The sequence below is a fragment of the Theropithecus gelada genome, chromosome 10 (genome assembly GCF_003255815.1).
Source record: "Theropithecus gelada isolate Dixy chromosome 10, Tgel_1.0, whole genome shotgun sequence".
NCBI classification, from domain to species: domain Eukaryota; kingdom Metazoa; phylum Chordata; class Mammalia; order Primates; family Cercopithecidae; genus Theropithecus; species Theropithecus gelada.
In genome coordinates this window covers 13,216,632-13,229,389 of record NC_037678.1, presented here as the reverse complement: position 1 = coordinate 13,229,389, position 12,758 = coordinate 13,216,632, and the positions used below count along the sequence as shown (strand labels likewise).

General features: G+C 60.1%; 1 protein-coding gene across 2 annotated transcripts in view; it reads right to left on the bottom strand.

The window, feature by feature from the left end:
- Positions 1-12,758, bottom strand: part of ELFN2 (extracellular leucine rich repeat and fibronectin type III domain containing 2) — an 87,966-nt gene that overhangs the window by 23,463 nt on the left and 51,745 nt on the right. Inside the window, exon 3 of one of the 2 annotated variants that reach the window (XM_025399628.1) lies at positions 4,234-12,221. The exons of the other annotated variant lie outside the window; for it this stretch is intronic. Coding sequence (XP_025255413.1) covers positions 9,329-11,791 — 2,463 coding nt within the window. The 5' untranslated portion in view covers positions 11,792-12,221 and the 3' untranslated portion in view covers positions 4,234-9,328. Of the gene's footprint in view, positions 1-4,233; positions 12,222-12,758 lie in introns of those variants that run through there. 2 annotated transcript variants of the gene reach the window in all.

Here is a 12,758-nt window from a genome sequence, read left to right as displayed (position 1 = left end):
CATGAAACCCTCCAGCCAGGTGGGGAAAACAGAAAAGCCCTAGCTTCCTGACATGTCCCCACATGCCTGAGGGAGGGGGCAATGGCTGAGCTCCCACCGTGGCAAGGCCAAGAGCAGCCTGGACAACAAGGAGCAGCGGGAGGCCAGAACTGTCACCTCCAATGCACACCTGGCATCAGGTCTCCTTCCTTGCAGACAAAGGGCCTTGGGAAGGTGGCTCATGGGGCCAACCAGTTCCCCATGTGGGAGTCCTCAGATGCAGAGACCAGGAAGCTGCAGATGGGACCTGTAATCCAGGGGAACTGGGGTAAAGTGAGACCAAGGGCAGAACTCAGAGTTGGATGCCCCAGCCCCACAGTCTGGGAAGAATGTGAAGAAAACACCTGAGCCAGCAGAGATCACCTAAGTCTCCCTTGGCCAAGGAGCAGACAGTAAAGGCTTTCCTGGAAAAAGGGGCTTGCAGAGCCCAACCTCACGACACCAACAGGATGGAAGCCTCAGGGAGGCCAGGGTGATGGCGGCAGCAGGGAAGGAGCGCCTGGGATTCAAGGCCAGGCACAGGGCCACGGGGCAACCTCAGGGATGAGGGGCTCCGGAAAAAGCACAAGGGCTGCCAGGAAAGAGCTGGGGGTGCAGAGCAAGACAGACTGGCCTGGCCACAGCCCCACTGGGACAGCTGCACTGGGCCTGTGTGAGGGCACTCAGAGGGGCCAGGGGCCTGGTGGGGCCCAGGCAGGAAAACGGTGAGGGGCCAAGCCCTGGGTCATCCCAGAGGGTCCCCACAGTTCAGCCAACTCCCATGGATGCAGAAAGGGAGCAGGAGAGCCCCATGGACCACGAGAGCCAGCAGGACACAGCTCCTGTAGACATAGGCCAGGGATGAGTGCCACACTGTGACACCAGTCACAGGGAATAGCTCAGAACGAGGGAGTTCATTTAAAGCAAGCCATAACAAGCCAGGCCGAATCCAGGGGCCTTCCTGGAGGAGGGGTTGGTAGCAGTTGGAGAACAGGAGTTCTGAGAAAAGGGCAGGTGGGCTCTGCCTCTGGGAAGCAAGGAGGCTCGGGCTGGGCAGTGGGCTCCAGGCTGCCTCCGAACAGAGGCTTGGGCCGTTAGGCCTGAGGTCACTGGATGCTGGCCTGAGTGCTTCAGCCTGACCAGAGAGACAAGGCATCTCCTAAATCTGAGAAGGAGCAGGAGCGCTTCCTGGCTGTGAACAAAATGAACAGCAGATGGTGGGAGGGCACCAGAGGAGCGGGTGGGACAGGGGTCCAGGACAGGCTGCCCAGGTTGAGCCCAGAGGAGGACCAGTGGATCCCACAGAGACCCTGGACCCACTAATGACAGCAGCAGGAGGAGGCCAGCCTCTGAGATGCTGGGCCTGGGGCTGAGTGCCTGGGGCCCTGCCTTCAGAGACTAAAGGAGACCCTGAGAACCAGTGAGACGCAGTGATGCCCTAAACCCTGCAGCCAGCCACAAGGGCTTCTTTTAGGCACACCTCTGGAAGGAAAACATTTGTAGTTGTTAAGGCAGGGGGAACTTGAGGGAGGGGAATATTCAGCTAAACGACTAAAGAGAAAAGGAAGTCCCTGGCCCAGCAGCTACGAGGGTCACCAGAGTCACCTTGGAACTGTCAACTCCTTCAAACCAAGCCCCAGCAGAGCCCAGGGAGCTGTGCTGAGGACACCTAGCTTCCTTGGAGCCCTGCTACGGGGAAGAACATTAAAGAAGCTGGAGAAGGAAGCCTGCCCGGGCTGGAGAGGGCTGGGTGGTCAGTGAAGTCTGAGTTACAGATATCTTGGAAAAATAGAAGGAAGAAAAAGGAGGAAGAACTTATATACCAGCAGTTGAGCCCTTGGGCGAGGCTTGGGAAGAGCACCCCACTTAGAAGGCATGACACAGAACGTGTCAAAGTGGGGTGCCCCTGGCAACAATGGTCTTGTCTACAGCACCCAGACCCTTGTCCCACCTGAAATATCCAGTTCCTGGGGCCCAGCCGACAGAGCAGCTTTAACCCAACATTGTCCACAAGGTACAGCCACACTTCGAGACATTCGTCCAACAGATGGAGGAACTTCCCTTCACCCCAGAAAAAATTACACGTTTATGCCATAACGTCACCTTTTTGTCGTCTACATTTTGTGTCACGATATCTGAGCCTGTGCAGTGTTTCAGATATTCGCCAATGTCCTTGAGCACTTACAAATAAATAATGCTTATTTGTAAGGCATTAATTCAGAATTGGGGTTTTAAGTGATGGCTCATATGTTAAGATGCAAGCACGGGTGAAAATGTATGGGCTCACAGCGTTTGCTCGGTTTTCAAATGATTGAAGTGTGCAGAAAGGGAAGCAGATATGCCACACTTATGAAGTGGGGGGTAGCTAAGGACATTTCCCTAATTGCCTTTGTAAACAGGACCAAAATTAGCCCAAAGCCCCAAAACACGTGTGTTAAGTGTGCTCTGTTTAGAAACAGAATCACTTCTGAGTTGAAATGAAAAGGCAAGGGTGTTTGCGTTTGTAACATTAAGGAATAAAAGCGACTTTCTAAGCCTGAGTAAGAACTGTTTGGCCGGATCTCCACCCACTGGAGCAAAGCCATCCCGGAGGACACTTCCACACTCCCAGGGGCCGCAGGGTTCCCCCCGCCCAAGGCCGGCTGAGGCAGCCGAGGGGAAGGGCCTGGACTTGGACTCCCGAGGTTCGTGGACCACTTTGATCACCTCTTAAGTTTCCTGAGGAGTAGAATGAGTCCTTCAACAGAAGCAGCTCCTGCTGATGAAGAGAACGGGGACCCAGTGCGACAGGCAGGCAGCTGAGCAGGGGTTCCTGGAGCCCAGGGTTGGGTCTGGGGACCATAGGGCAGCCCTGGCTGAGGGGCCTGAGGGGACAGAGTCTGTCAGGGTCCAGGGCCTACCCCTCTGTGCTTCCCACAAATGTGTACCGCTGTCCTCCTCCTCCTCCCTTGGTGCAGGCTCACACTGAAACCTCCCTCACGAAGGCGGCCTGGGGCTGGCAGGAAGCAGAGCAAAGGAGGGACCCTGGCTGGCTGTGGCCCCCTTGGGACGGCTGCACTGAGCCTGTGTGAGGGCACTTGGAAGGGACAGGCATCCAGCTGGGGCTCAGGCGGTAGAAGGTGAGCAGCCTCAGGCTCTGGGCCATCCCAGAGGGTACCCAGAGTACAACCAACTCTTAATGGAGATAGCCGGGGCGGGGGGGGCGGGGGCAGGACAGACTTGTGGGCCGCCAGAGCCACTAGGACACAGCTCCTGCAGACCTAGGGCTGGGCTGAAGGCCACAGGGTGACATCAGGGAATAGCTCAGACCCACAGAGTTTAGAATACCCCATAGCAACCAGGGTGAATCCAGGCCTTCCTGGAGAAGAGTTTTGTAGCAATTGGAGAAGAAGAGTCTGAGAAAAGGGTAGGTGGGCTCTGCCTCTAGGAAGCAAGGAGGCTGGGGCTGGGAGCGGGGCCCCAGGCTGGCCCCAAACAGAGGCTTGGGCGGTTCAGCCTGCAGTCACTGGACGCTGACCTGAGTGCCTCAGCCTGACCAGAGACACAAGGCATCTCCTAAATCTGAGAAGGAGCAGAAACCCCGAAGGACCAGAGAGGATCGCTTCCCAGCCATGGAGGATCGTTTCCCAGCCGTGGAGAATGGCAGCAGATGGTGGGAGGCCACCAGAGGAGGGGTGGGCCAGGGGCCCAAGACAGGCTGCTCAGGCCAGGCGTGGAGGAGGACCAGTGGGGTCCTACAGAGACACTGGACCCACCAGAGACAGGGGCAGAAAGAGGCTGACCTCAGAGACTGTGGTCACTGACTCGGGGCTTTTCTCCTGGGAAGCAGCTGAAGTCTAGGAATGTCCCCACATGGCCCTGCCTCCCTGTACAGTGCTCTGAATCCCGGGGTGTGGGAGGCCAGGGCAGCAGAAAATTGAGTGAGAGTACACAACAGAGGGATGTCTAGGCTTTTGGGAAGGGAGGTCATCAGGCTCCCCACCCATCAGACGCTATAGCGTCTGGGTGCACACTGACCCTGGACTTGAGTTTCCCGCTGGCCCCCTCTCTCTGGCAGACCCCCTTCTTTTTCCTTGAACGCAGGCAGTTACCCCCGCCGTCCACTAAGCCTTAGCCCCATGAGTGGGGCTTCCAGTGGGAAGGGAAATGGGGAAAAGGGCACCGAGGGTCATGGCAGTGCAACGTGGGAGGAATACAGCATAGACCGTGGCCCTGTAGCTTTAAATAAGAAATTTATTGCAAATATAGAAATTGATTCTCTCCATACAGGAATCTCCGAGTTGAGGAAAACAATTTCGTGCCATTCAGTTTTAAAACAGGAAATTGAGGGGAGGGAGAGAGGCAGATATAGGGAAGAGAAAATAAAGTTAACCCCCACCCCCAAAAGAAGAAAAGGAGAGGGTTCAAGGCCCTCAGAGGAAGGAAAGGTTTGTCACACAGCAAGGGTTCACAGGTTCAGAGCCCAGGGCCTGAGCCCAGCTCTGCAGGACCCAAACCAGGTGCCCAACCACAGCCAACTTGGGGACTGGCGGCTCCGGACGGAGGGAGGGAGGGAGGGAAGGAGGGAAGGAAGTGTGGCCACCACTGCAGGAACTCCAAGCCCCTGTCCTAGCCCTGTGCTGGAGTGTGGAGTGGCAGAGGGGCAGGAGGAAGGAGGAGCAGGCCCAGACCATCCTGCCCGCCCTTCAGGACCCCCTTCCTCTCCCTCCTGCTTGGCAGGACTGCCTGACCTTTAGTGAGGGCTGAGGCTGCCTCTGGAGGCAAGCAGTATGGACCCTGGTTTTGTGTTAGAGGTGGGAGGACCCAGGGTCGGTGGGGGAGTGTGTCGGGATGGAATCTGAGCGTGAGAGTTAGAGGAGGTCCCCTCTCCTGGGGCTCAGCCACCTCCGGAGCAGCCACCTCGTCAGAGAGGAGAGATGGCAATGGGGTCGGGCAAGGCTGCCCCAACCTTCACACTGGCTTCCACGGGCAAAGTAAACCCCTCAGGGCTGAGCTTCCCCAGGCTCCCCAGTGGCTTGCCCCACCCATCCACATTCATGGAAAGGGGGCTCTGCTGGGCCAGGAATGGGCAGGGGCAGAGTAGTAGGGGACAGAGGCGGGGCTTGGGGGGCAGGCAGCCACTACAACCCCACTCCCTCCAGTCTTGTGTTCACACTCACCCACCCACCCTTCTGGCTCCTCTTGTCATTCAGAGCTTGACTCCCTGTCCCCCCATCCCACAAGGGATGCTCCCTGACCAGCTTTGCCCCTCCCCACCCCATCACCCATTTTAATTTTCTGTAAAAGGCACCAGTCACTAGAGAGCATTGTGTCTATCCCCTCCCTGCACTTAGGCCCCTTATAAGCCGGGACCTGTCACTGTTGTCCCTCATTCCTGATGCCATCCGGGCCTTAGCACTGTCGCTACCTCGTTTCTTGACTCTAGCTTTCCTTTCCTCTCCTTTCCTTCTCTGCACTTCTTTTCCCCTCTCTGTTCAATTTCCAGGAGGGGGTGGGGCAGGCGACCAACTTCCAGTTGAGAACATGGATGACTCTCAGTCAGCCTGACACTCCCCACTGCTGCTGCCTTGCCCCAGCTGCCTCCCGAGGGCGATCCAGGCCTGGCCTTCCCAAGTGGGTCTTTTTACTCCCACCCTCCTCACTCCCCTGACAGCCCTTTTCCCAGACCTACCCAGACACGGGCTCCCCAGCCTGGACGCAGGCTGCCCCCACAGGCCTCCTGCACTGCCCCAGGAAGGGAGCCCAGGTGAGGAATCTTTGGTGGGCAGAGAGAGACTCCTCCTGCCGTGGGGAGAAGCAAGGCCGGGACCTGTGACGAGGTTTCCCCACCAACCAGGCTTCCCTGCCTTCCTTCCAGACCTCTGTGTTTTGCTTCTGGAAGGCCATAAGCTCCAACGGAGGGTTAGCTGCACCTGCTGTGCCCTCCAGGAAGGAGCAGATCCATCATGCTACTTCCCAGAAACAGCTTCAGAGGAGATTCTCCAACAGAGGCAGGCAAGCCCAGGTGTGACCTCGTTCGGGCCCAAGGCAGGAGGCTTCCGTCCAGGGCGCAGCACCCACATGTCCTCCAGCCAGCTTGGCCCCTTGCTCCACCGAGCCCTCATCTCCCCTCCCTCCCTGTGGCCCCCCGTCCTCCTCTCCTGGTGTCTGCCCTGCTGGCCTGCCCCAGACCACAGCCCAGCTCCACCATGCTCATCACCATCACAAACCCAGACCTTGCATGGCAGCGTTTTGTGAATACTTCCTGCCTGCCTGGGAAAAACTCGTCCTGAGCAGGATGCGGGACACAGATGCAGGCCAGCCTCGGGGTGGGCTCTGGCCTGGCCGGGAGGCCAGAGACCCGAGTTTAGACCCTGCTCGGCCTCACAAAGAACCACGTGAACTGGGTCTTCAAGGCCAGTTCCCCCGGTGGATGATCAGAGTCCTGCTCTTTAGAAGGGCCCCTGTCCCCGCAGTCAGAGAGTCTGAGGTTTTGATAGATATCTTCACGCAGGAAGGATGGGGAAATGGCAAGCACGGGCCCCCAACTCCTGCTGCCGGGAACCCTCCCTGGGGCCCACCCCAGGCGTGCTCCTTCTTCCCACGGGTTCCTTTCTCAAAGCCCCCAGCCTCTGCATGAAGCCTCCCAAGAAGCCTCAAGCTCCTGGCCTCCTATACTCAGCAGTGTGACTGATCCTCCACCCCAGCTGGCCAGCCAAGTCACCAGGCCCCTGTCTGGGAGCCCTGACTTCCTCATCTGCAAAACGGGAACAAGCGGGACTGACAGACAGTCCCTTCCACCGGGACACAAGCCCTTGAGGAGGCTTCCCTGGGGCTGCCCTCCCTGGCATGGAGGAGGGGAAGGAACTAGGGACAAGGGAGGTGGCAAAGGAGGGAGGGAGGAAGGGAGGTGGCACTTGGGCCCAATGCTCGAAACACAGAAGGTGGGTGTGGGGCAGGGCTGTGTCTTGGTGGCACCTGTTTTGGGTCTGTTTTTGCAGAGCTGACCCCTCCCTGGGTTTCAAGAGCTGCTCGTCAGATCACAACAGACGGAATGTGGGAAAGGAGGGCATCAGAGAGGGGGTGGGGGAGTCTGGACAAACTGGCACATACACGACAGATGTTTGCTCAGAAAAATACAGTAAAATCGTCATGCAAATATAACAGGGAGTCTGCTTCCTCACACCCCTGGCTTCTCTGCCTGCTTGCTTTTCTCAGTTGTGCCGACTGGGTGTGAGGAGGGGTTGGGGGGCAGGTTTTGGGGGCCGGGGGAGGGAGGTCTGCTCCGCGCATCCATGCCGCCCCCTCCCCTCCTCGCCCCGGGAGAACAGTCTTTTCTTTGCAAACGTCACTCTCAAAGTGAGCCCTGGGCTTTGTTCACCCAAAGTTGGTGTGAGAGAGGTGCTCAGCTGAGCCCAAGCCTCCTAGCCCTCTGCTGTCCTCCCCCACCCCCTGCCCCCAGCAGGAAGGTCGTTGGGGTCCCCTAGGGGATGGCACTAGCTTTCCTGGTCAGAGCCCCTCCCCACCAACAGTGCCAGTCTTGGTGCCACTCCAGTGCCTACCCTCACCCCTCAGTCACACTCCCCAAATCTCAGGAAACCCATGTGGGCCACAGGCCCAAGACTGGAGGTCTCCGGCAGGGCCGTGGGGAGAGCCAAGGCCCCCCCATGCTGAGGTGGGTGGGAGCCAAGGGACACGTTGCTAGGCAGGCAAAGCTGCTAGTACAAGCGTTCCCTCACCCCACTGGCCCAGCTCCCACCCAGAGGTGAAGGATGATGGACATCAGCCCATCAGCATCCTGACTGGTCAAGACCCCAGTATCAGGACCCCAGATTTGCCTCCCAAAAGAGCTGGCCCCAGGAGCTGCTGCCAGGCTGGGCCTCCCTCACCACCCTCTGCCACCGCCTACACGGACAGAGAACCCCAGAGCCCAACGGTCACTCTGGGCACCAACTGCCAGGCACAGGGTTACCATGGTGACAGAGGCCGCCTGGGAGGGGGCAGGGCGCCACGAACCCAACCTGCTCCCCGCCCCTCTTGGGTGGGGGCCTCACTGTTTGTGCTTTGTTTGATGTTGGGTGGGGGGTCAGAAAAAGGGGAGTGGCCATTGCCATGGAAACATGGGAGCCCCTCTGGCCAGGGGGCCAGGCCTGGATGAGCAGCCCAGAGTGGGTGGGTAAGAAAGCCCTCCTTCCCCGGGTGGGCAGCTGAGACAGGAGCCGAGATCCCACGATGGGGTCGGGCAGGTGGGGACGCAGGCCATGGGGACAGGTAGGAAGTCCCCCATGACAGCTCCTCCCTGCAGCCCCCCAGGCATCACAGTGCACCGCTGCCCTTCTGCAGTGGGCAGGGGTCTCGGAGGACCAGAGAAGCTGAGGCCGGGGACCTGCACCTGAGATGTCCTGGTAGCTGGCCTGCCCGCCACACGCCCTACTCTTCCCAGGCCACGTGGAAGACACTTGAAGTGGGCTGGTGGAATGTCGCCCTGCCTCGGCTCCCTTCCCGTCAACAGGACCCTCTCCCTTCTCCTGGGCGCTGGCGTAGGGGGCAAAAGCCCCCCAGGATTCTGAATCACAGCTGCACGTTCTGGGGGCACTGTCATGTGGCTTTCTAGGAAGAAGAAGCACTGCCTGATTCTCAAGTCCCTCAGCCCCAAGGGGAGAACTTCAGAAAGGGATGTAGGGTGGGTGGAAGGCGGGAAGGGGTCCACAAGGGAGCTGCAGGGGGTCTGGGACAGGACTGGGCTGGGAAGTTGGGGGACTTGAGGCTAAGCTGCTGTGTGACCCTGGGGTTGTCAACTCCCTTCTCTGGGCCTCAGTTTCCCCCTCTCTAAAGTGGAAGGAGACATTGCCCATTGTCTAATGCTAAATCTGCAGGTGACTTGACCCACAGCTTGGAAGGGGACCCTCTCCCTACCCCAGAGGGGCTTCAGTCCCTCTCTACCCGAGCCTTCTTGGTCCCCACACCTGTTTCTAGCCCCAGACCCCCAGACCCCACACCCTCTCTTGGCTTCCTTCCTCCCCTCGCCGGCCCCCGGCCCTGCACACCCCAGCAGAGTCCCTGGGCAGCACAGTAGACGACTGGTTTCGGTATCAGTTTGTAAACTTTAAGGAAAATGTGTCTCTGTTTTCCTGTCCGTTATTGTCGGATGTTGGTTTGTTCACAGTCGGGTGGTGGTCAGGTGTGTGTGTGCGTGTGTGCGTGCGGGTCTGCATGTGCGTCCTCTCCTGGGCCTCGGCCCCCGAGTCTGCTCCCCGCCCTGGCCGCCTGGACCCTTCCCCCAAAGGGCCCCCAGCCCTCTGGCTCCGACCTCACCAGGGAGGAAGGGGGGTCACAGCTTCTGCTGGGCCGAGACCCCCTTCCAGTAATCGAGGATGTCATGCAGATCCTCATCCTTGGCAAACTGGACCTTCTTGCGCAGGGCGTGACCAGCGGCCATGTACACCTCCTCCCGGTGGTGCTTCTTGTAGGGCCGGAAGCGCTCCCAGATCTTGTGCGTGCTCTCGGATGAGTACTCAGGGCTGGAGGAGTACCCTGAGTAGTAGTGTCTGGGGGAGAGCTGTGAGTAGGTGGAGTCACGCTTGGAGCGGGTCAGCGGCTTGAGGAAGGACACGCGCTGGCTCAGGCTGTCGGCACCCTCCTCGTAGTACAGGGCGGGAAAGCTGTGCCGGTGTTCACTGCAGTGGTAGGCTGGCTTCACCTCCAGGTGGTGGATGCCCCCGCCCCCGCCGCTGCCCCCACCACTGCCCGCCGGCACCAGTGGGAGCCGGTCCAGCGGGCTGTTGAGGGGGCTGCCCTTCTCGATGTACTTGGAGTCGCCCTTGGCCAGCCCTGTGGTGGCCGGATGGTCGGGCACGTCCAGGCTAAAGACCTTGGCGCTCTTGATGGAACCACTGGACGACACGCTGCAGGTCTTGCGGGTCACGGCCGCGTCGGCGCTCAGCTGGCGCTGTAGTGGGTGGTGGGAACTCTCCTTGTAGGGAGGTGAAAGGAAGCTGGGCCGCTCCAGGGCCCCGGGGGCAGTGGCTGAGGAGGCGGCAGCAGCTGCAGGGAGGGACTGGCACTCGAAGGCCAGCTCCGGGTCCCCACTGCCACTGCCGCCTCCCAGAAAAGAGGCCGAGTCCAGTTTGAGGGCATCAATGCAGTTGTTAATGATCTGGTTGACCTTGTCCACCTCCTTGGCAATGGTGGAGATCTCTGCAGCAGAGCCCTGGCCGTTCTCGAGGTCCGGGAGGTCATCCTCGGGCCGAGCCAGACCATCCCCACCGGTGCCTGTGCGCACCTCGATATAGTTGCCTTTGGTGGCCACCTTGGGCGTGTCCAGCCCAGCCTCCAACCCCTTGGCGGTGGGCAGCTTCTCCCCGATCATGGAAGGGATGGAGGCCATGCGAGACACGGGCAGCACGGGAGGCTCGCCCAGCTTCTGGGCGGCATGCACAATGGAGCCAGCATCCACATCCGCTCCATAGCGCATCTCCAGGATGGTCTTCTTGACATTGACGGACTTCTGCTTCTCCTCCTGCATGCGCCGCTTGCGCAGGCAGTAGTACACGGCTCCCAGCACGATCACCATGCCGAAGAGGCAGCCCAGGATGGTCATGATGTAGTGGGTCGTGGTGGAGGTGCTGGGCGCTAAGTCTCCGGGGACGGGGTCCCGCGTGGTGAAGGTCAGGCAGGTGTGGTTGAAGCGGCGGCTGTTGCGCAGCGAGGTCACGCAGAAGGTGTACTCCGTGTGCGCCCGCAGTTTGTCCAGCGTCACGATCTCCTTCTTGTTCTTGAGGGTCATGACGTCGGAGAAGTAGCTGTTGTTGTACTGCACCAGGACGTACATCTTGCTGTAGGGGTGTGGGATGATGACCACCAGGGTGGCCGAGGTGAACGTGACGTGGTGCAGCTTGATGGCGGGCCCTGCCGACGCATCCGTGGTAGACGAGGCTGGTGGCTCCACCGAAAGGATCTCATCGGGGTTGAAGCCCGAGTTCTCGTCCGGCTCCCTCTGGGCGTCGGTGGAGTAGGGCGTAGGGTGGCTCACGGGCCGGGCGGGCAGTGAGCCGTTCCGGCACTTGGCCTGGAGTACGGTGATGGCGTTGAGGCTGTGGTAGGGCCGGGGCACCAGCAGCGGGTAGCCGGCAAACTCCCGCGGCGACTCGCACTGCAGGCGGTCGTAGTTCTTGGTGACGTTGTTGAAGACCACGAGCCAGGCCAGGAAGCCGAAGAGGTCGCACTCACAGTTGAAGGGGTTGCCGGCCAGCTCACACACCATCAGGCTGGCGAGGCTGGCAAAGGTGGCGCCGTCCAGGCGGCTGAGGCGGTTGGAGGACAGGTCGATGCTGATGAGACTCGGGCACTCGGAGAAGGCGGTGGGCGTCACCACCTCGATGAGGTTGTGCTGGACAAAGAGGAACTGCAGGCGGCTCATGCCGCGCAGCATGCCCTCCGTCAGGTTGCTAAGCTTGTTGTAGCCCAGCTGCAGGACCTGCAGGCTCGACTGGCCCAGGAAGGCACCGTCCTCGATGTAGGAGATCTCGTTCTTGGTGAGGTTGAGGTCGGTGAGGTTCCCAAAGCGGTTAAGTGAGGAGTAGAGCACGGCTTTGAGCTTGTTCTCGTTGAGCCGCAGGTCATGCACGGTGCTGTTGATGTGCTGCGGGATGGTCTCGTAGGGCGGCTGGTTCTGGCTGCAGATGGCCAGCCACACGTAGCCCTTGTCGCCCTCAATGAGCCAGCAGTCGGCACTCACGGCACCCGGCCGGCACACGCACAGCAGCGCCGCCGCCCACAGCCCCAGGCGCAGCATGGCGCTGGCCTTGGAGTGAGGGGCCGGGGCAAGGCAGGGGGTGCCTAGCGGCCAGAGACTGGGGCTGGCAGTACAGTCCTCCCTGGGGCCGCCACCATCTTGGGGGCAACCCCCAGCACGGGGGCCCCAGGCAAGGTGGGTACAGCTAGTGCCAACTGCTGGGGGCCTTCTAGGGTGCTACAGCAGGCACTAGGCCTGGCTGGGGCTGGGGGCCCCACGGCAGGGTTGCTCCTTGTCTCCTGCTAGGAAGGTGCAAGAGTTCTCAGGGCTTGACTTCCTCTCCCTCCTCCTCCTCCTCCTCCTCGTCTTCCTCCTTGGCTTCCGGGCTCAGAACTTCAGACGATTCCCACAGGAAGCTGGAGAGTGCCGCACTGAGCAGGGAGTGAGGGAGATGGGGGCAGGAAGGAAGAGACCCATCTGCACCTGGTTCCTGAAAGGCAGCATCGAGAGTGGGTGACAGATCAGTGTGAGGGCTCAGAGCAGCCCTGTCAAGCTCCAGCGCAGTCCCCCCGTCCCTTCTCCACACCCCGTCCCAGGGCCTCTGTGCCAGCAAGCACTCCGGGGTCTCTGTTACATCAAAGAAGCGGGGTTGGTGGGCGGCAAGAGGCAGGAGGGGGCCCAGGGGCTGGGATGGAGGGAGACAGAAGAATAGTGGGAGTAGGGGCAGAGTCTGAGGACCATGGGCACAGAAGGGACACCGGAGAGAAACAGGTGGGCACAGGTGCAGACACACACCCCCCAGCACCCTGGAGACCACGCTCATCCCCCCAGCTGCACAGAGACCCACATGCCCCCACATGAGCCAGACCTCCATGGCATGCACACGCAGACAGCTACACACACACACGAGCACACCTACAATCTGCACACGACAAGCAGGCGCATACACACATGTCCACGTACCCAAGCGGGTACCCCTGAATCCAGATAAAGAATTAAGAAGCCCAGCAAAATGCCTCCTTTCCTC